This window comes from Bos mutus, chromosome 25 (assembly GCF_027580195.1).
Source record: "Bos mutus isolate GX-2022 chromosome 25, NWIPB_WYAK_1.1, whole genome shotgun sequence".
Lineage (NCBI taxonomy): Eukaryota > Metazoa > Chordata > Mammalia > Artiodactyla > Bovidae > Bos > Bos mutus.
Window position 1 is genome coordinate 38073956 of NC_091641.1, and position 21977 is coordinate 38095932.

The following is a 21977-nucleotide window of genomic DNA, read 5'->3' on the forward strand; positions in this document are numbered from 1 at the left end:
TTTCTTTTTATGTTTTTCAAATGGCTGCTAGGAAGATTTAAACTACAAATGTGCTCACATTCTGTTTTTATTGGACAGCGGAGGCCTTGAAAGCAAATCAACCTAGCCCCCACCCTATCTGCCTTGGGAACATTTTCCACCTATCAGATATGTCTTTCTGTTTGCTACCCAGTAAGTGGATCCAATAACCTCATTGTGCAGACAAGGAAATTAAAGGTAGGCAGGTGAAACAGCACATGTTGTTATTCCAAATGCCAGCAGCTGTTCATTAGATTACTGCTGGGACGAGCTCTGTGCCGGGCACCATGGACACAGCAGTGAGCCAAACAGACCAAAATTCCAACAATCCTGAGCCTTCCTGGTGTGACATGCACGTCCAAGGTCCAAAGTGTTTTATGAGGCTCCTCTCTTTGAACTGTCTCCATCCTCTGGATGGGGCTGATTCTTATTCCCATTTTGCAGATGAGAAAACTAAGGCACAGAGAGGCTAAGGAACCTGCCCGAGCTCTCTCAGTCTGTGTTCTTTCCCTGGGCCAGGATGACTCAGTTTCCCTCCCTGCAGGCAGGATGGAGAGGAATGGACCAGTGGGTGCAGGGAGAGCTGACAGCAGGAAGGGCTGGGCCGGGTCCCGGACAGGAGAACGAGCTCTCTTCTGAGTGTGTTTAGAGCATCAACGAGCCTGAGGCTGGACAATGGCAAGATCTGGTTGAGTCTTTGAAAGATCTCTCCTACAAATGTGCAGAAGTTGGCTGGAGGCAGCAAGGGTCAGAGTGCAAGGAGATGGCTGGGCGTGGCCGTTACATTGGTCCAGGCGAGAGGTGATGCTCTTGATCAAGGTGAGGGCCTTAGGGCCAGAGAGAGGATGGAGGCACAGGGCTCTCTTCCCAGGCACAGGGCTCTCTTCCAGGTGGAGTCAGGGGCGGCAGAGGCAGGGGTCTGGGGTGGTCTTGGGGTTCTGCTTGAACAACTGGGTAGACAAAGCCTCTCCACCCTGCACGTCTGCATTGTCCCTGCTGCAGACCAGGGACGGCAAATCTCATGGTGGAAACACCCTAAACCCCTCAAATCCCAGACCTAGTGACCTAATGCTTACTCCAAACCCAGGAGGGTTCCTCCAGTCTGGGGCTGGGAGCTACGCCCTCTCATTGCCCATATATGTGCACGGCCCCTCCCCGCAGGAGCTGGAGGAGACAGTCCCAAATGTCGAGGTGACTTGTGAATTCTCCATGCCCGGGTGAGGTGACATCCACAAGGCGGAAGCAGAGTGTGTCTGGGCTTGCATGAAGATCAGTGTGGATGGCCCAGGTGGCCCAGGGACTTTTTTTTTCAGCTCCCCCATGCCTCTGGGTTCTGACATGGGGCCTTGGCTGTCAGCTTTTATCAACTCCTTAAAAGGAGCCCAAATCCCTGGGTGGTGACTCTGGGTGGAAGCAAAGAACCTGGGCTGCCTGCAAGGCACCACTTTGTATCTGTTCTCTCAACCGTGCCCTAGCCCTGAGGGGTGTGGACTACCGTGACCCCCAGTGACAGACGGGTAACCTGAGGCTCAGAAGGTTAGGTGACTGACAGCTTAATAAGGACTGAGTCAGGATCCAGATCTAGGTCGCCGGTCTTGGTCCGGATGCTTAACCACCAGGTTATACTGCAGTACGGCTTATCATGGAAAAGGGCCAGGGGCTCCCCACCCAAAGTAAAGCATGAAGGAGTGATTGGCGGTAGGTGGGGCTGAGGGTCCTGCAAGAGCCCTGGGTGCTCTGTCTTTCTCCACGTGGAGCATCCGCAGAGTCTGGGTGACCCGGAGTGCCACCTCTGTCCCCACTTCTCTGATTGGCTTTCCTGCCGGCCCACTGACCAGACCCCACCCCGCTGGGCTTCACAGCACGGGGTTCCAGCCCCGGCTCCCAAGTCTGCAGCTGACCTCCTGGGCTGTGAGCAGCCACCCGCAGAGCAGGCCAGGCTGTGCTTCTAGAGTTTCTAACTCCGGTGACAGAGTGAGGGTGCCCGATGCCCCGTGAGGCTCCCAGGCCATCTCCCCGCAGCTCTAACTCTGAGAGCACATCCTGAGGGACAAAGAGACGCCTGTTCCAGGCTGGTGCGTGCGGGCTCAGACCCAGACAGCGATTGTTTGTCCCCGAGTGTCCTCAAACCCAGTCATGGGACTCTGAGGCAGCCCCAGACGTCCCCCTGGCCGTGCCCTCCTCGCACCAGGAGTCTCATACGCAGACTGGGCCAAGGAAACGGGGTCCCTTGTCATGCCTCAGATGGGACCTGGGCCCTCCTGGACCCTCGCCAGACTCTAGTGTCCTCAGCCTTGGAAAAGAAAACAAGGGCGGATTCTCTGGAAAAACAACCCCTGTCTGCAGGGTGTGACTCCACCTGGCTTGTGAAACCCATTCACCTTGTCTGATCAAAGTCTGGGCTGGGCTGAGAGGACCGTTTCTGGAGACAGCCAAGACCTGGGTCCCATTGCCCTTTATTAGTACCAGGTGGGGTCTCGGGCCATGGCACCCACTGCCCAACCTGTCAAGGTGGGCATCCCAGACACACCATTGCCCAGAAAGATCTGCTCCTATAGGGTAACCTGGAAATCTAGACGTGAAAAAGTGAGTGTTAGTTAGCTCAGTCATGTTTCTTTGTGACCCCATGGACTGTAGCCCACCAGGCTCCTCTGTCCATGGCATGCTCCAGGCAAGAATACTACAGTGGGTTGCCATTTCCTTCTCCAGGGCATCTTCCCGACCCAGGGATCGAACCCCCATCTCTTGCGTCTCTTGCGTCGGCAGGCGGGTTCTTCACCACCGCGCCACCTCTATGGTGGGGATACTGACCACGCCGGTGGAATGTCACCTCTCCCACAGCCTTCTCTTGTTGATCTGTCCTTTGCCTTTCCTGGCACTGCATTACGAGGTTACACGGATGGTTAGCACAGTCAGGATTTGAACCCTGTCTGGCTATGGACACTGGCTGCTCCCTGTGTGACCTTGGGCGGGTGCCTGCACTTCTGAGGGCCTCAATTTGCTCACCTGTGTAATGAGCAGGTGGAGCTTGATGACTTCCGAGGCACCTACCAGTGCCAATGGCCACTGCCCTCAGCATCTCTGTCCATGTTAAACTTCTGAGTGAGTGGAGGGAGGCTGGGTATGTCCCTCTCCCAGCCTGTCACTCAGATCTACTTCCCTGGCCCCTTCCCTTCTCTGGTGGGGTCGGGGTGGGCACCTCAGCTTTCCTGGCTCAGCCCAGAGATCCCCATCTCCGTGAGTGGGACGGGACTCGGAAGAGGCTGGTAGGGAAGAGCTGTATCTGGGCCTCCATCAGTTGGGCTGACAGCCCCCAGGGGCCGTGTCTGGCTGCCTCAGTGTGGCCCATTAGCTGGATGAAAAGCTGGACCGGCCCAGCCAATTCTCAACCCTCTTGGGATTTGCACATACACACATACACACCACCCACACACACACACTCACACCCGGTGCCCCTGCAGGTTCCTGACTCGCCCACATTCCTGTACTCCTGGTGTGGGGCTCTGCGGCTCTCAAGGGAACACATGTCTGCTCCTATGGCCAGCTGGATGGCGGGAGGAAGGCAGGACCCTTTGGGGCCTCTCATTTGGGACTCCAAACCCAAAAGGCAGAAGTGCTGAGACTGCTCCAGAGGCGTGGGTTGGAATCCCAGCTCTGCCTTGCTTTAGCCAGTGAGACTGTGGCCAAGCTAGCTAATGGCTCTGTGCCTCAGTTTCCCCATCTGTAAAATGGGAGAGCAGTGCTACTTCAGGGGGTGGTAGGATTAATGAGCTCACCTGGATGTGATTTGCTTAGCACCAGCCAGGCACATGGTCAACCCTCTGTGAGGTTTTAACTAGCACCTTCCAGGCAGCTGGGTGTAACCCAGAACTGGCCCAGCCTCCATGGAAAACAGGATAAAAGCTGGGGACCATTCAAGAGGGTGAGGGAAGAAGAAACACATCCCTGCCACTTGTAAATGGCACTTGCCAATGTTTTTATAACAGTTTTATTGAGATATAACTCACATACCATATAGTTCACTCATTGTGCTTGTGCCTAGGTGGTCAGTCATGTCTGACTCTTTGCGACCCCATGGGCTGTAGCCCTCCAGGCTCTTCTGTCCATGGGAATTCTCTAGGCAAGAATACTGGCCTGGGTTGCCACGCTTTCCTCCAGGGATATTCCCAACATAGGGATCAAACCCAGGTCTCCCACGTTGCAGGCAGATTCTTTACCATCTGAGCCACCCGGGAGGCCCAGTTTGCTCATTAAAAGTGTACAATTCAGTTGTTTTGAGATATTCACAGAATTATATGACCACCACCATAATCAGGGGCTTCCCAGGTGGCACTAGTGGTAAAGAACCTACCTGCCAACACAAGAGATGTGAGAGACGTGGGTTTGATCCCTGAGTTGGGAAGATCCGCTGGAGGAGAGCATGGCAACCCACTCCAGTATTCTTACCTGGAGAATCCCTTGGACAGAGGAGCCTGGCGGGCTACAGTCCCTGGGGTCGCAGAGAATCGGATGCGACTAAAGGAACTTAGTACACATGCACACCATAATCAATTTTAGAGCATTTCGTCACCTTAAAAAGAAACTCACACCCTTTAGCACTCACTCCCCTTCTGTCTCCCCATCCCGCCCCTCCTGACTATTAACCTACTTTCTCTTTCTATGAATCTACCTACTCTAGATAATTCGTGTAAGTGGACATTTTGTGTCTGGCTTCTGTGACTTAGCCTCGTGGTTTCAAGGTTTCTGCATGATGTAGCCTGTGTTAGCGTTTCATTTCTATTTTCCATTGTATGGACGTTCTGCATTTCGTTCATCTGTTCATTAGTTGAACCTTCGTGTTGTTTCCGCTTCCTGACTATTGTAAATACTGCTGCTGTGAACATTTGTGTACAGGCTTTTACGTGGGCCTGTGTTTTCATTTCTCTTGATATCTATCGGGTAGAATTGCTGGTTTCCTTGCTTGTAAAGGGGCACACACACCTCCCCCAGAGACCTGGGGTGAGGATGCTATCGGGGCCGTGTCTGTGGACGTGTCTGATGTCTGGTGAGGCGTGTGCACTAGGTTTCAAGTTACCACAGTGACTCTGTGGTCATCCCCAGAAGACAAATGGAGAGGCTGAGGTGCTTGCCTGGGACGGTCCAAGCAATAAGTGGTCCAGCAGGCCTTGGAAGCCACGCCTGTCTGACCACACGCTCCCACTGAGCTGTCCTTTATTCCCCACCAGGAGCACCAGGTCCATGGAGCCGGCTGTCCCCACCCCACCGCCCTGTGTCCCCTTCTGGTGCTGGGCTTCAGCTGGAGTAAAGGGCTGCCCAGGGTGCAGTCCAGGAGGCGCTTTCCTTGAACCTGTCCCATCCAGTGAGGGGCCTGGTTTGGGAGCTGGCCCCGTGCCCTGGGGTGCGGCTGGGCTGGACCCGACAGGGATAGAGGCCCCCACCTAACCCACACTGCAGGATTGCAGTGGTGGCCCTGGCTGTCACGGTTAAATATTTGGGTTGAGACTCACCATGTCTGACTGCTGAGGCCACAGTGTGGGTCAGCGGCTGGGGTTGGGTTGAGGGCAGAAGTGTTCAACATTCGCCATGTGGTCTGCCCAAGCCAAGGTGGGGGGTGATGGGAGTTGGCCCATGGCCTGGCAGCCTCACCCCACCTTACTCAGAGCCTCCATGCACCGTCCCCTCTTCTGAGCCTTCCTGGGTGCTCCACTGAATATCAGCTTTCTCCACCACAGGACTTCTCAGAGCCTTTACTGACTTATTGAGAGGTCGGATTTTCCTAACCACCTGGGTGACAAAGCTTTCATTCCAGGAGCAATTTACAAGACCAGGGTTCCTGGGGCCCCACTTTGGGAAAGGCTGCCTCCTTGGTTTTCTTCACAAAGGGTGTGGCCTGGGTCTTGTTCGCCAAGACCCTAACCCTCTCGCCTCCTAGCACCTGTGTATCCAGACCTGGTACAGAGCAGGCTCCCAGGCAAGGTTTGGGCCTGAGCTGGACAGTCTTGCAGCTTCTGTTCGTGTGCCTGTTTCTGCCACCACTCCGGCTTCTCCCGCAGCATCAGTAGTATCTGCAGTGTTGAGCCTCAGACCCTGCTGTTGTTCAGTCGCTCAGTCGTGTCTGCAAAGTCGTGTCTTTGCAGCCCAGTGGACTGCAGCATGCCAGACTTCCCTGTCCTTCACCATCTCCCAGAGTTTGCATAAATTCGTGTCCACGGAGTTGGTGATGCCATCCAACCATCTCATCCTTTGCTGTCCCCTTCTCCTCCTGCCCTCAGTCTTTGGAGTCAGTGTGTGAGGTCTTTGATGGAGATTGGAGGACTAAGTGCCAATCTCAGCCACTGCTGGGTAGCCGTGTGGCGGGGACCAAGCTGCTTCCCTTTCTGGTCTTCGTTTCTTCCTTTGGTTAAAGAAAACAAGGAGCTGGACAATCATCATTAAGGCTCCTTAAGTATAATCATGAACCTTCATGAGGCTTATGGGGCACCCAGCTCTTTGCCTGCATAACCTCACTCCCATTCCTAACACCCAACTGGGAAAGGTCCATCTGATAGCGGGAAGCAGAGGCACAGAGAGGGACAGCAGCTTGGCCAAGTCACACAGCCCCAGCGCACATCTGAGTCCAAAACCAAGGTCTCCTCCACTCCCACATGGTGTTTGCCAGGGTGGGCTGAAGTGTGATTTTGCAGGGCAGACAGATACAGCCAGAGGGAACACAGAAACGCCAAATGAGAAAGCCTTTCCGATTTCAAATCTCTCCCAGACACTCTGAGAACTCTCAGGAGGTCTCAGCTCGGTGCCAGCAGAGCTCTAGCTTGGCTGTGGGGTGTGCATGCCAAGCTCTGCCTTTAAGCATGAGAGGGCAGGGCTCAGTTTCAACGTGTGCAGGCAGCCAAGTGTCCAGCTAGAACTTAATGCTGTCCTTTTATTTCTATGGAATTTATTTTGGCTATTACCTCTTTATGGCAAGGGCTTCTGGTTTTCTGTTTACAATGGGGAAGCAAGTCCTCTTTCTTAGGAAATTTATTTAAATATAAAGAATGAGTAGATTGAAAGAAAAGTATCAGGTATTTAATAATAAGACTGCTGACACAAAAACTTGTACCCGAGTGTTCAGAGCAGTCTGAGCCATCATGGCCAAAAGGTGGAAACAGCCCAAATGTCCCATCAGTGGATAACCAGATAAATAAAATGTGACATAGCCAAGCCGTGGAATATTATGCAGCCATAAACAGGAATGGAGCACGGTCACACACTAGCTACAACACGGATGACCCTCAAGATATTGTTAAGTGAAAGAAGTTAGACACGGAAGGCCCCATGTTGTACGGAGTAGGCAAATCCATAGAGACAGAAAGTGGATTTGTGGTTGCTAGGGGCCATGGGGTGGAATGGTGAGGAGTGAGTTACTGAAGGGGGTGGGGTTTCTATTTGGGGGTGGTGAAAATATTCTGAGATTACATAGCAACGATGGTTATACAACCTTGTGAATATACTGAAACCCCTGAATTATGCACTTTATTTTTCAAATTTACTTTTATTGGTTTATTTGGCTGCACCGGGTCTTAGTCATGACATGCGGGATGTGAACTCTTAGTTGCAGCAAGTGGCATCTCGTTCCCTGGCCAGGGATCGAAGCTGGGCCCCCAGCACTGGGAGCGTGTGGTCTTAACCACTGGACCGCCAGGGGATTCCCAGAATTAGCACACTTTTAAGGGGTGAATTTTATGACATGTGAGTTATATCTCAATAAAAAAAGTGGGAGAGCACAGTACGCTTGCTCTGCCAGCATGGCAAATAGAAGCACTGGGGTGACGGCCAGAGCAGAGGCTGATTCCCGGACGGCGCCGCCTCACTCTGTGCCTTTAGTGACATTGCCCTGGGGGTACAGCCAAGCTCCATTCCAGGCTCACTGGGCAGCTTCCCTCTGAGCCCAGGGCTGGGGATGGCCTGGGAGGCCGGGGCGCTGGCGGGACCCCGCCCCTGCCCTCCGGCCCCGTGGCTCACCTCCTGGCTCTCTGCCTGCAGCGTCTCTAACAAGGAGCTGTCGGAGCTCATCGAGCAGTTGCAGAAGAATGCCGACCAGGTGGAGAGGAACATTGTGGACACAGAAGCCAAGATGCAGAGAGTGAGTGCCCGCCTCCCACTCGGTGCCCCCGAGATGCCAGCCCCCTGGGGACCCGGGGCTCAGATGACCCCGAGGTTCTCACCTGGGCGTGATTCTGCTCCAGGGGACGTGTGGTCATGTCTGGAGACATTTTTAGCCATGGCACCCTGGGGAGTGCGGGGTCAGGTATCTAGCGATGGAGGCCAGAGAGGCTGCTATGTAGCCTACAGAGCACAGAATGATTCAGCCTCAAATGTCCAGTGCCCAGGTGGAGACACATTGAAGAGGAGCCTTCTTAGTGCTGTTAATACCAGCTCCTCCACCCCGGATACCGAGTTCCTGCAGCCATGGGCCCTGTCTGGAGCAGAACCGCAGTCTCAGGAGCCAGGCCTTGGCTAGGACCTTGGTTTTGCCACTTACTGTGTGACCTTGAGGAAGTCGCCTTACCTCCCTGTGCACCCGAAAGGGGAAACCATCACCCGGTCTCCTGGGCTGCTGGAGAGATTTGATGAGATTGGCGCCAGTGGTTAAAGAACCCTCCTGCCAATGCAGATAGACCTTAAAGTGAAGTCGCTCAGCCGTGTCCGACTCTTTGCGACCCCGTGGACTGTAGCCCCCAGGCTCCTCCGTCCATGGGATTCTCCAGGCAAGAACACTGGAGTGAGTTGCCATTTCCTTTTCCAGGAGATCTTCCCAACCCAGGGATCGAACCCGGGTCTCCCACATTGCAGGCAGACACTTTACCATCTGAGCCACCAGGGAAGCTCTTAAAGACCCAGGAAGACCTTAAAGACCCAGGTTCAATCCCTGGGTCGAGAAGATGCCCTGGAGAAGGAAATGGCAACCCACTCCAGTATTCTTGCTTGGAGGATCCCATGGACAGAGGGGCCTGGCGGGCTGCAGTCCACGGGGCCGCACAGAGTCGGGCACGACTGAGTGACTGAGCACAAGGCACGTATGCGGGTGCCATGCAGGGCTCCCTTTGATTAACAGCATCATCATCCTCGCTTCCCTACCACTGCCACTACTCAGACGCAGGCGGGCCAAATCATCTCCCCACTCCATGCCTCAGTAACAACCGGCCCGAGCCCAAAGGTTCTCCCAGGGATCCTGCTCCACGGGCAGCCGTGCAGCCATGCTCACACCTGTGAGCTGCTAAGCTGGCTGCCTCCTCTTCGAACCCCTCCCCACCAGCCCAGAGTGGTTGAGTTCATACCTTCTTTGTAGCTAGAGAGGGCCAGGATGGACTGTGTCAGTGACAGAGCTGACCTCAGAGCCATTCCCCCACCCCTAGAGGGGGTGTTGCCAGATTTAGCAAATGAAAATACAGGATATCCAGTTCCATTTGAAGTTTAGGATGCAAATTTTTGTGGGTATGTCTCCCATGCACTACTTGGGATATACTTATATTATGAATTATCCATTGTTTACCTGAAATTTGAATTTAAACGGGCGTCTGTATTTCATCCACATTTCAGGCATGACTAAGACGCAGGTCCAGAGGAGCGCAGGGGCGTTGAGGGTGGACAGGTCATGAGGCTGGCTGGCCCCATGGCTGGCCCCAGGCCCAGACATGGCTGCCTCTCGGCTGACCGCCCAGGTGTCCACTCCCCTGAGGAACAGGGGTGGGTGGGGGGAATGACACCCTTTGGGTGAGAAGTAGGGGGTGGGGAGAGCTCGGGACAGGGGCAGGGTGGACGAGAGGGTGCTCTGCGCCCCTAGGGTCTCCTTCCCCCAGGACCTCCCTTCCCCCTCCCCGCTTCCGCCCCTCCTCTTTCTTTCCGGCCTCAGCTGACCCTCCAGCATCCCTCCCTCTGGCCGTGCCCTAGCCCTGATGCCCAGTCCCTCTGGCATTTTTTTTTGTCCCCACTCTCATGATTGCTATGGTGGTGTGTGCGCTTTCCTAAATGAAAACAGCTTTTTGGGGTGTGTCATTTTTTCCTCCTAATAAAAGTAATATGTGTTCGTGACAAACATTTTGGGGCCAATAAACAAGTATAAAGAAGCAAATTAAGATGGCATATGATTCCACCAGCAGAGGGGAAGACCATCCCCTCACATCCGGTGTCTCTCTGACTTTTTCTGTCCTGTGAGAGTGTGAGGGAATAGACCCCAGCCCTCGTCTCATGGTATTTGCTTAGAGTCATGACTCAAAGTAGCAAGGATGCGTTTGGAAGATCATTTTGAATTTGTTCTTTGTTTTAATTCAAATGAACAAACTTAAACCAGATTTTGGAGATGGCACGGGCTCATCTTTTTGTCTTTTCTCTTCCTTCTTTTGGAAGAAAACATCATTATTAATTTTATTTTATTTAATGTTTTATAAATAATAATTTAAAACTATTCATAAATAAATATATCTATTCATTTATAAGTTAAAATTAATTTTATTAAAAGAGAACCCAAAAGTTCTCTTTAATTTTCCTATTTTCTAAAATGGAAGTGAGGTTCACATGAGATAAAGTGAAGCATTTAAAGTGTAGAATTTCATGGCATTTCATACGTTTATGATATGCAATGACCACGTCTTTCTGGTCCCAAGGTGCTTTCATCCTCCCAAAGGGAACCCCTGTGCCCATCTGCCCGCGACTCTGCCTTCTGTCCCTTTGAATATACATATTCTGGGTATTTCATAGAAACAGAATCACACAGTGTGTGGCCTTGTGCACTGCTCTGCTTTCCCTGGTGGCTCAGATGGTAAAGAATCTGCCCACAATGCAGGAAACCCCTGTTCAATCCCTGGGTCTGGAAGATCCCCTGGAGATGAGAATGCCAACCCCGTCTAGTATTCCTGGGGCTTCCCTGGTGGTTCACATGGTAAAGAATCTGCCTGCAATACGGGAAACCCTGGTTTGACCCCTGGACTGGGAAGATCCCCTGGAGAAGGATATGACAACCCACTCCAGGATTCTTTTTGTACCTATCCCAATTTTTAAATGCCAGAAAAGCCGGAAGGCTTGGGGAACACCTGTAACCGCACCACACAGATCCTACCAGTAACCGTCTCCTGGATTTGCTTTATTGATTATCTGTCCGTCAGTGTGGGCAAAATTTACAGGATACGTCGGTCCCTAAGACTTTTTTTTTTGTACTTAAAAACACTTGTCTGTGGTAAGTGTCCAACTTTTAAGAGTTCACGCTTGTGAGTTTTCGCGTCAGTCGGTACCCATGGAACCTTTACTCAGGTCAAGTCAAAGGACATTTCCCGAAAGGTCCTGGGGGACCTTTGCAATCAATGTCACCCCCCCACCCCCAAGGTAACCACAGCGCTGACCTGTCCTCATTGATCAGTCTTGCCCGACTGTGGACTCTTGAACGCCTGTGTGGCATCTTTTGGCTGGATATTCTCTCTCGTTTTGGCTGGACACATTTTGCATTCCCACGAGGCCCTGCACCTCTGGGAATTAGGAGATGATTAATTTACTTCCTCCTTTTGCAAAATTAATCTTTGACACGGTCATTGCCCAGCAGAGCTTCAGATCAACTGGCGAAGATGGAGCCGATAAAATTCCACCCAAGCCAAGAACCATGATGTTGAAACTTTTTAACCAGCCAGACCTACCCGCAGTGGGGCGATGGTCCAGCGACTTTGACCTTCTGCCACATGGGTCTCACCTCCAAAGCCCCACCCCTGGCTGCCCAGCCCTCCCAGAGTTGGCCCAGGAAAGACCTGGAATGTGGGCTGGATACCATCTCTTCCTCCAAGAGGGAGCTGAGTCATTTTACACCGTACCAGGCACACCACCACCTCCGTTCACTTCTTTTGCCTTTTGCTGTTTCTGCCTTTTGTGCTTTTTCTTTTTTTTAACAGCTTTATTGAGGCGGGTTTTACAGATCAGAAAATGCACCCCCTTCGAGCACACAGTGCAGTGATTTTTTTTAGTAACATCACCGAGGGGTGCAGCCATCCTCACAGGTCGGTTTCCAAACCTGTAATCCCTTTGTAAGCTCCCCTGTGTATTGACTGCGGATTCCTGCTCCCATCTAGCCTCTTTTATGGATCCACCTACTTGGGGCAGTTCCCATAAACCAGTCCTGAGGGGCATGGCCTTCAGTGCCCGGCTCCTCTCACTTGGTGGTTTTGAGCTCGTCCCCATCTGTACTCCCATCTTCTGGCAGCTGAGGGATAATCCCCTGGTCCCTTGGCTGCCTCTGCTGAAACATGGGTTTCTCTTACTGCCATTGCAGAGATGGGGACACTGACCCCCAGCTGGGGGTAGAGAACTGGCCTCCGAGGTCCCTTGTGTGATCCCCCCCGCCCCACCTGTGCTCAGTCCAGTCTCTGACTCGTCCCCCCGCCCACCCCTGGGCCTGGCTCAGAGCCCATCTGCGCTCCATGAAAGTCCACTAAGTGGATTAACAGGCTGTGTTTAACCTGCTGTTCCCACTGCCAGTTCATCATTCTTCCCTAAATTATCAGAGACCCTGGACTCATAAACCCTGAATATTCGTGGAAAGGTTGATGCTGAAGCTCCAATCCTTTGGCCATCTGACGAAAAGAGCCAGCTCTTTGGAAGAGACCCTGATGCTGGGAAAGATTGAGGGCAAAAGGAGAAGGGGATGGCTGAGGATGAGATGGTTAAATAACATCACTGACTCAATGGACATGAGCAGACTCCAGAAGATAGTCAAGGACAGGGAAGCCTGGTGTGCTGCAGATCCATGGGATTGCAAAGAGTCAGACATGACTTAGTGGCTGAACAGCAACAACTGGGACTCATCATCGACTGAGCAGCTGTACCTCCCAGACGTCCACCCACTCTGTTCATTCTCGCCATTTCACTGGCAACACCCCAGCATGGGCCACCCTCAGCTCTCGCCTGGGCCTTGTCGCAACACCCGACTGTGCCCCTAGCTTGGACCCGCTCCCCTGAGGACCCCCTGGAGGAGTCGTCTTTAAGGATGGGTGGCACCATGCCCTGTCCCACCCCCAGCTTCCTCCCCTGACCGTCCTTCCAGTCATCATTTCCTGCCACAGGACCTTCACACAGGCCACTCCCTCTGCCTCCAATACTCTTCCCCTTCCTCCTTCATTCCTAGCCTGTGTCACTGCCTCGGGGGAGGCCTCGCTGAATCCCAGAGCCCGAGCTCAAGCAGGTCCCCACGTTCCACCTCTGCTGTGCTTCCTTGGTAAACTCCGACCTGTGCAAACTTTGTCATCTTTGTTCCCTGACCAGGGAGCGAACCCATCTCCCCCTGCAGTGGAAATGTGGAGTCCTAACCACTGGACTGCTAGGGGGTTCCTGAGGTTTATTTATTGACAGGCCTTTCCTGGGGTCTCCCTCCTCCCTTGGTGGCACAGTGGTAAAGAATCTGCCTGCCAATGCAAGAGATGCAAGAGCCACAGGTTCTATGCCTGGGTTGGGAAGATCCCCTGGAGGAGGAAATGGCAACCCACTCCAGTATTCTGGCCTGGAAAATCGCATGGACAGAGGAGCCTGGCAGGCTACAGTCCACGGAGCTGCAAAGAGTCAGACAACTGAGCGCGTGCACACACTGCCCTCCTCCCTGGGCTGGATGGGCCATGTCTCTCTGTGCACAGCCGTGTCCCGAGCCTGCTATCTCAGAGCAGGGGCTGGGCAGGGCCAGGGGAGCCCCCCGATCCTGGCTGTGCCCCCTGAGTCCCTGCCCTCTGTCTTCCCCACCCCTTTCTCGTGCCTCTCGCAGGACCTGGCCCGGCTGCAGGAGGGCCAGCAGCCTGAGCACCGGGATGTGGCCCTGCAGAAGGTGTCAGACTCTGAGAAGCTGCTCTACGTGCTGGAGGCGGACGCGGCCATCGCCAAGCACATGAAGCACCCCCAGGGGGACATGATCGCCGAGGAGTAGGTCCCCTCTGCTTCTGGTCCTGAGGGAGCCACTCGGAGTCAGAGCAGCGGGGCTGTAGCCGCTCAGTGTGCAGACACCTGAGTCAGGGTTTGTGGAGGGCTGACGGTGGGGCCAGCCCTAGCTGAACACTTCACGTGATCCTTCCAACAACCTATTTCACAGCTAGGGAAATTGAGGCTTGGAGTACCCGGGTCCCCTGTCCTGGTCACAGTGTGATCGCAGTCCCCGACCTCCAAGCTTGTGAGTGCACTGTCCCCTGCCTGATGCCTGGCTGGCTTTCTGAGCTCCTGGCTCTTGCCTCAGCTCAGACATGGACAGAGCACTGTCCCTGTCACAGCCCAGCCCTGGGCCCTGCCGGGTGGATAGTGGGCTCCAGAGAGCAGCAGACTGGCCTGTTTGTTCTGGAAACCTCTATGGCACATAGTAGGCCCTGGGGAAATATTGGTGGGGGAATGCAGGATAAAAGAAAGTGGGCAGGAGCAGGGCAGAGAGTGACTGCCTGGACCCAAGGCCACTGTGACCCTAACCTTCCAGGCCACTGAGCAGAAACCTGAGACTGGGGCCTGGGTGGGAGACCCACCTTGAGGCAGAAATACTACACCTGCCCACCAGCCCTGCTAACCAAGGTGGTCTCTCCCCTTCCCACTCAGCATCCGTCAGCTGAAGGAGCGTGTGACCAACCTCCGCGGGAAACACAAGCAGATCTACAACCTGGTGGTGAAAGAGGTGGACCCGCAGGTCAACTGGGAGGCTCTGGTGGAGGAAAAGCTGGTACGGCCCGGGCTTCGGCTGGGGTGGGGCCGTGTAAGGGCCAGGAGCCCTCCCTCCGTTGCATGGGCACTGGTGTCCTGCTGTTCCTGGTTATTTCCTGATGTCTTTGTTGATGAGATGAGCAAGGCTCAGAGAGGTGCAGTGCCTAGCCCAGGGTCACACAGCAGATGTGGTGGAGGTTGGAACCCTCCCAGGATCGTTGGGGTGCTGGTCAGCTGGGGGCAGCAGCCAGGTTTCTGGCTGGCCGCTGGTCTTCCTGTGCCCTCACCAGCCCATCTCCACCCCGGAGAAGCCCAGCCACTGGTGTGATCCTGAGCAAGTGACTCCCCCAGCCGAGCCTCTGTTTTCCCATCTGTGAAATGGAAACCACGAGGGCCTCTGAGGTTGCAGTGAGATTAAATGTGATCAGGGTGACAACCTCTTCCCTCCTCCCTCCGGGGCTACTTAACTGCCTCCTCGGATGGCGCTGTGAGGAGGAGGGCTAAGGTTCCCGGGGCATGGGTCCTGGGTGGCCTGCGAGTCCTGGGCCCCCGGCCCATGCCCGTGTGTGTCGTGCCCCCGCCTCCCTGGCCAGGACAAGCTGAGCAGCCAGGGCTTCGGGACGGAACTCCCGCTGGTAGGCCAGCAGGTGGAGCAACACAACGTCTTTCACAACGAGGTCAAGGCCATCGGGCCCCACCTGGCCAAGGTGTGTGCCTGGGGGGAGGGGTAGAAGGGACCCTGGGGAGGAGGGGCTGCTGCCTGCAGCCCCCCACCCTAACCCGTGTCCTCGGCCTCATCCTCAGGAGCAGAACGGTGAACTCCAGGCCAAGTACCAGAAACTGCTGGTGAGACGCCCCCAGGACCGGGATGGGAGGGGATGGGAAGCCGGGCTGTGGGCAAAGAAGTGTGTACGGTTAACACTTCAAGCAGGATGGAGGGGGATGAAGTGGGGAGAAGCAGTATCCCGAGCCCCTATCTGCGAGGCAACCCTGATTGCCCTTTGCTCATAGGAAATCCCAAGAGACCCTGTGATATAGTTTATCCTACTGTTTGCTGCTTAATTTTTCATTGAGCACCTACTATGTGCCAAGTACAATGCCAGGTGCTTAATAAGCAAAAGTTCTCTATTTCTCTTTTCAAAACCTTCTTTTTTATAACTGCACGTGATGCGTAAATGCTTTCTTGTTGTGAATGTTACAGACACCTCAGACAAGAGAATGTAGGGACGGTAACAGTGTAGCTCATAGTAGGAGGCTCTGGAGCTGGGCTGCCTCCACCCCCTTTAGGTGGGGAGACCTCAAGCATGAGCTGCTGAGTCTCTGGGGACCTCAGTCTCCTCATCTGTAAAATGGAGTCACTTCCACTCCTTGGCTTACAGGAAGCTTTCAGGGTTGCATGAGTTGATGTTGGATAAGTCCTTTGCACAGTCATGGGACATGGTGGGCTCCCCCGTACGTGTTCACCACTGTTCTCATTTGCATAGTGGAATTCAGACACCCCCTCCCCACTGCCCTGTGGTAGTTTGCACCATGACATGTTAAAGACAAAAGCAGAAGCGTAGCTGCTGACGTTTATGGAGCACCAACTGTATGCCAGGCTTGGTGCCCTATGAGATCTGTGCTGTTATTCCCATTTTGCAGATGAGTAAACCGAGGCTCCACAAGCATGTCTATTCTGTGAGGGTTTTGTCTCGCTCACTGCTATATCGCAGGGCCTGGAGCCATGCCCAGCACTTGCATACATGCCAAGTTGCTTCAGTCATATCTGACTTTTGTGACCCTATGGACTGTAGCCCGCCAGGTTCCTTTGTCCATGGGATTCTCCAGGCAAGAACACTGGAGTGGGTTCATGCCCTCCTCCAGGGGATCTTCCCGACCCAGGGATAGAACCCAAGTCTCTTTGTGCATTAGCCCAGCACTCAGTAGATGCACAATAAACGTTTGCTGAATGAATGAAGGGGTTTGGGAGGGTCAGATGACTTATCCAAGGGAGTCCAGCGGGGCAGGAGGTGTGGAGGGAGTCCCTTGCCGGCGAGGCTGCAGCCCTGTTCTTGCCTGCCTGCAGGCGGCGTCACAGGCGCGGCAGCGGCACCTGAGCTCACTGCAGGACTACATGCAGCGCTGCACGAACGAGCTGTACTGGCTGGACCAGCAGGCCCAGGGCCGCATACAGTATGACTGGAGTGACCGCAACCTCAACTACCCCAGCCGCCGGCGCCAGTACGAGGTGGGTGCTGGGCTCTGGGGGTGTGGGGCAGGGGGCCCCGGAAGGAGCTCGGGGCTGCCCGGCTGGGCGCTGAGCCCCTCCACTGCCCTCGCTGCAGAATTTCATCCACCGGAACCTGGAGGCCAAAGAGGAGAGAATTAACAAGCTGCACAGCGAGGGTGACCAGCTGCTTGCCGCCGAGCACCCCGGGAGGAACTCCATTGAGGTGCGTGAGCCCCAGGGAGGGACACTTGCTTCAGGCTGGCCTCCAGGTGACCTCTGCTCTGGGCTCCCTGCACTCAGGCAGGCCCCAGGGTCCTGTGTCCAGTGTCTGTCTGTCTTTCCACTTTGCCGTCTCCCTTTCCTCTGTCTGGCCCTGCCTCCTCTCTCGATGCCCTGGCCCTCGGTCCCTAGACTTCTGAAGCCCACGTGGTGCCTGTATTAGTTTCCTGTTGTTGTTGTAACAAATGACCACCAATTTGGAGGCTTTAAACAATGGAAAGTTATTCTCTCATAGTTCTGGAGGCCAGAAATTCAGAATCAAGGTGTTGGCAGGCTTGTTTCTTCTGAGGGCTCTAGGGGAGAATCCTTCCTTTTCTCTTTTCTTGAGTCTGGTGACTGCTGGCAATCCTTGGCTTTCCTGCAGTTCAGTTCAGTTCAGTCGCTCAGTCGTGTCCGACTCTTTGCAACCCCATGAATCGCAGCACGCCAGGCCTCCTTGTCCATCACCAATTCCCGGAGTTCACTCAGACTCACGTCCATGAAGTTGGTGATGCCATCCAGCCATCTCATCCTCTGTCGTCCCCTTCTCCTCCTGCCCCCAATCCCTCCCAGCATCAGAGTCTTTTCCAATGAGTTAACTCTCTGCATGAGGTGGCCAAAGTACTGGAGTTTCAGCTTTAGCATCATTCCTTCCAAAGAAATCCCAGGGCTGATCTCCTTTAGAACGGACTGGTTGGATCTCCGTGCAGTCCAAGGGACTCTCAAGAGTCTTCTCCAACACCACAGTTCAAAAGCATCAATTCTTCAGCGCTCAGCTTTCTTCACAGTCCAACTCTCACATCCATACATGACCACTGGAAACACCATAGCCTTGACTAGACGGACACCTCCTATCTCCACCTCTGTGTCCACATGGCCTTCTCACCTGTGTGTCCTCTTCTTTTCCTATAAGGACACCCTGAATCTAGGATTTCATCTTGATATTCTTAACTGATTATATCTGCAAAAGTCCTATTCCAAATAAAGCCACATTTTGAGTTCTGGTGGACATGAATTTGGGGAGTACCTTGTAAGATTTTTTTAAAAGCACCACGTGGTCTGGGCAGACATAGCCCCTACTTGTCCCTTGTGCAGTGCACAACCTGTGCGCCCGAACATGGCAGCCCTGCTTGACTCCTCAATACATCCTCCTCTCTCCTCCTCCCACTCCTGGGCAGGAACTGGCTGGGAGTCACACCCATGCAGAAGCCAGATGCCCCTCTCCTCTACCCTTTTCTGGTCTGGAATCCTGCCATCCCGCCCCTGGTGTCCCAGATACCTGTGTGTGTGTGTGTGTGCTAAATCGCTTCGGTCATGTTCGACTGTTTGCTGCCCTATGGACTGTAGCCTGCCAGGCTCCTCTGTCTGTGGGATTCTCCAGGCAGGAATACTGGAATGGATTTCCTTGCTCTCCTCAAGGGGCTCTTCCCGACCCAGGGATCGAACCCACATCTCTTACATCTGCTACAATGGCAGGCAGGTTCTTTATCGCTAGCGCCACCTGGGAAGCCCTGCCCCAGATACCTGGCCAGCAGCAATGTGCCCCCTTTCTCCTGGCAGGCTCACATGGAGGCTGTCCACGCAGATTGGAAGGAATACCTGAACCTGCTCATCTGCGAGGAGAGCCACCTGAAGTACATGGAAGACTACCACCAGGTGCCTGCCAGCCGGGCCCCATGGGGGGAGCACCCAGCGCCCACTTGGCTCCCTTGTGGGCTCAGCACCGCTTCCTCGGGAGCCTTTCAGAGCTGCCTTCCCACGCCTCCCGATGTCTGTGGTTCTCATGGTAGACATGCATGTGCCCTAAGATTTCCAGGCCCTTGTCTGCCTCCCGTGGGGGCTGGGACTGGAGAGTCTTAACTCACCAAGATGGCACAGGTGCAGGAATAGGTGTGTGGGGTTTTCGTTTTGGGATACGTATTGTATGAAGTTTGCCATTTTAGGCATTCTTAAGTGCACAACCCAATGCAGTGATTATATTCACAATGTTGTGCAACCACCACCACTGTCTTTCCAAAACGTGTTCACCACCCCAAGTAGAACTTCTGTACCTAATAAGCAGTCACCTCCCCCATTCCAACCCCTGATAACCACCCCTCTACTTTCTGTCTCTTTGGATTTGCCCATTTTAGATATTTCATAGAAGTGGACTCACATGATCTGTGGCCTTTTGTGTTTGGTTCTTTCACTGAACAAAACGTTTTCAAGGTTCATCATGAACCGGAACTTCATTCCATTTCACGGCTGAATAATATTCCATCGATTCCATTGTATGCGTGGACCACGTTGTGTTTCTCCATTCACAATGTTGATGGATACTACAGTATTTCCACTGGAATGTGTTTTTAATAAGACAGCTGCACGTGATTCTTGTGAGCAGGCAGTTTGGGGACATTGGAACTCAGGTGGCACTGACATAACTAACTCGGCGTCATAGTGTCTCAGTCCTGCCGGGCTGTGGACTTCCCAGGGATCCCAAAATCATGTTCAGCTGCAGCCCAGGGGACAGCTGTCAGTGAATGATTCCAGAGCTGATAGGCTGAAAAACGGGCAAGAGTTTCCCAGAACCAAGTGGGGAGGCTTGCCTTCCATGTACTGAGGCTTAGAATAAGTCAGGGTGTTCCCAGCACAAAGACAGGAGTGGAATAGAGGAGAACCCTAAGGTTACTGGTGTATGGACATGAAACCAGCTTGTCATAGAGGTGGCATTGCATGGATTCCTGAGAAGGGACCCAGTCTCTCCCTGTGAAGCCCCCCAGGAAGGTGGGCTGGGGAGGGCTGGGGGTGTCCCTGTGATTCAGGGTGAGTGGGAGGCCCAGCCCCACCTGGGAGTGGGCTTCAAGTCACAGCCAGGATGAGCCTCAGGCATCCTGGTGGACTCCCACCCATGATGGGGCCCTCTGGTCTCCCCTAGTTCCACAAAGACATGAAGGATGCCCAGGAGCTGCTTCGCAAGGTGGACTCAGACCTGAACCAGAAATACAGCCCTGACTTCAAGGACCGATACCAGATTGAGCTGCTGCTGCGGGAGCTGGATGTGAGTGCTGCCCGCCGAGTAGGCCCTTCCCCGACTCCCTGCCTGCTGCCTGGAGAGGGCTGCGTGGTCTCACCTGGGCACTCCCCTCCACATCCAGGACCAGGAGAAGGCTCTGGACAAGTACGAGCATGTGGTGCGGGGGCTGCAGAAGCGAGGGCAGCAGGTGGTGCCCCTCAAGTACCGCCGGGAGACGCCCCTCAAGCCCATCCCAGTGGAGGCGCTCTGTGACTTCGAGGGTGACCAGGTGAGCCCCTGCCCAGGTGTTCCAGGTGCCCCAGGCAGACTGGGCCCAGATTGGCCTCTTCTCCACTCACTGAAAGGTCTAAGGGATGACAGGGAGGAGACAGGACCTCAGATGTTTTCAGGAGCCTGTGTTCATCTCCATCATTGGGGTCACTCTCTGCCAGCGCCCCGTCCCCCGCATGGTCCCACCTGCTGCCCTGGCCTTCTGTCCCACCAGCTTAGAGGCGCCAGTTATTCCAGCAGATGTCTCAGGGAAGGTTCTCATTGGCCCACTCTTGAGTCATGTGTGCAGCCTGAACCAATCACTGCGAGTGCCATTCTATCATTGGCCAGACCTGAGTCACACGTTCACCCTGAGCAGTCAGAGGATGAAGGGAGGAGACTCCCTGGGCTGGGCCTGCATGGGCGGAAGCGGGTCCCCAGAGGGAAGTCCAGGTGGGTGTTAGGCTGGCAGAGCCTCTCTTTATGATGAAACGTCTTGAGGAGTTTCTGAGAGACAGGCTAAGGCTCCCCAGGTCCCAGAGTTCGGCAGTGATGGGCTTCCGGCCACCAGCTGTGATAGGTCTCTCCATGTGTCCTGACTGGCCTGTTCCCCACCAGGGCCTGATCTCTCGGGGCTACAGCTACACCCTGCAGAGGAACAATGGGGAGAGCTGGGACCTCACCGACAGTGCGGGGAACAAGCTGACCGCCCCGGCCGTCTGCTTCATGATCCCGCCCACTGACCCCGAGGCCCTGGCTCTGGCTGAAAGGTATGGGGTAAAGGAGGAGGAGCTGGTGTGGTGTGTGGCCGCACCCCCTTGGCTCCCAGGCCCCATTCACAGCCCTGGGCACCACAGCTGAGCCTCAGGGTGCCACTTATGTCCTACACGTGCACCCCCTTTGGAGGCTCAGGTGGGACAGCAGCAGATCCCATTGGCCTGGCCAACTTGTGTGTGAGTGTCTGGCTCTGGGCACATTGCAGGGAGGGGCCTTTCTGCAGGTGCCCCTGGGCCTGGGCATGCGTAACTCCCTCCACCTGCACGTCAACCCATCGCTTTGTTGACTCAGACCTTTTGGCTTGAAGACCCCAGCCCCGGGGGCCACGTCTTCTGTGAAGCCATCCCTGATTGCCCCCTCCCCTTGTCCTCCACTCTGGCTCCAGGACAAAAGGCTGCCGCCTCTTGGCTCCCAAGCACCTTCTCCCACCTCGTGTGCTGCTCTCATGAGGCTGCTCTGTGTCTGTGTGTCCATCCCACCGGGCAGAAGTTCCTTGAGATGTGGTATACTTTCAGGGTCTTATTCCATACCTGGTGCAAAGCAGGCACCAAAGAAATCTGTGTTGAATGAGCAATTCAGGAACTCCTTCATTTATTCGTTCAGCAGATATGCATTGAACATCTGCTATGCATTGCTCCCTCGGAGGAAGCATCGTGGTGGGGAAAAGTTATGAGCAAACAAGACCATTGTAGGTCATAAGACTTGCTACAAAGGAAAAAGAGAGGAAGAAAGGAGAGGCGGAAGGGGCCCACTGAACCTGGGAGCAGAGAGAAA

General features: G+C 54.3%; 1 protein-coding gene across 3 annotated transcripts in view; it reads left to right on the top strand.

Moving 5' to 3' along the window:
- The window catches only part of PPL (periplakin), a 48345-nt gene that overhangs the window by 15405 nt on the left and 10963 nt on the right, over window positions 1–21977 (top strand). For all 3 annotated transcript variants that reach the window (XM_070362767.1, XM_070362769.1, XM_070362768.1), the window contains exons 2-12: window positions 8041–8140; window positions 13787–13941; window positions 14596–14716; window positions 15291–15404; window positions 15502–15543; window positions 16763–16924; window positions 17022–17129; window positions 18725–18820; window positions 20079–20201; window positions 20299–20445; window positions 21045–21196. In XM_070362767.1, the coding sequence (XP_070218868.1) occupies window positions 8041–8140; window positions 13787–13941; window positions 14596–14716; window positions 15291–15404; window positions 15502–15543; window positions 16763–16924; window positions 17022–17129; window positions 18725–18820; window positions 20079–20201; window positions 20299–20445; window positions 21045–21196 (1320 nt within the window). The remainder of the gene's footprint in view (window positions 1–8040; window positions 8141–13786; window positions 13942–14595; window positions 14717–15290; window positions 15405–15501; window positions 15544–16762; window positions 16925–17021; window positions 17130–18724; window positions 18821–20078; window positions 20202–20298; window positions 20446–21044; window positions 21197–21977) is intronic.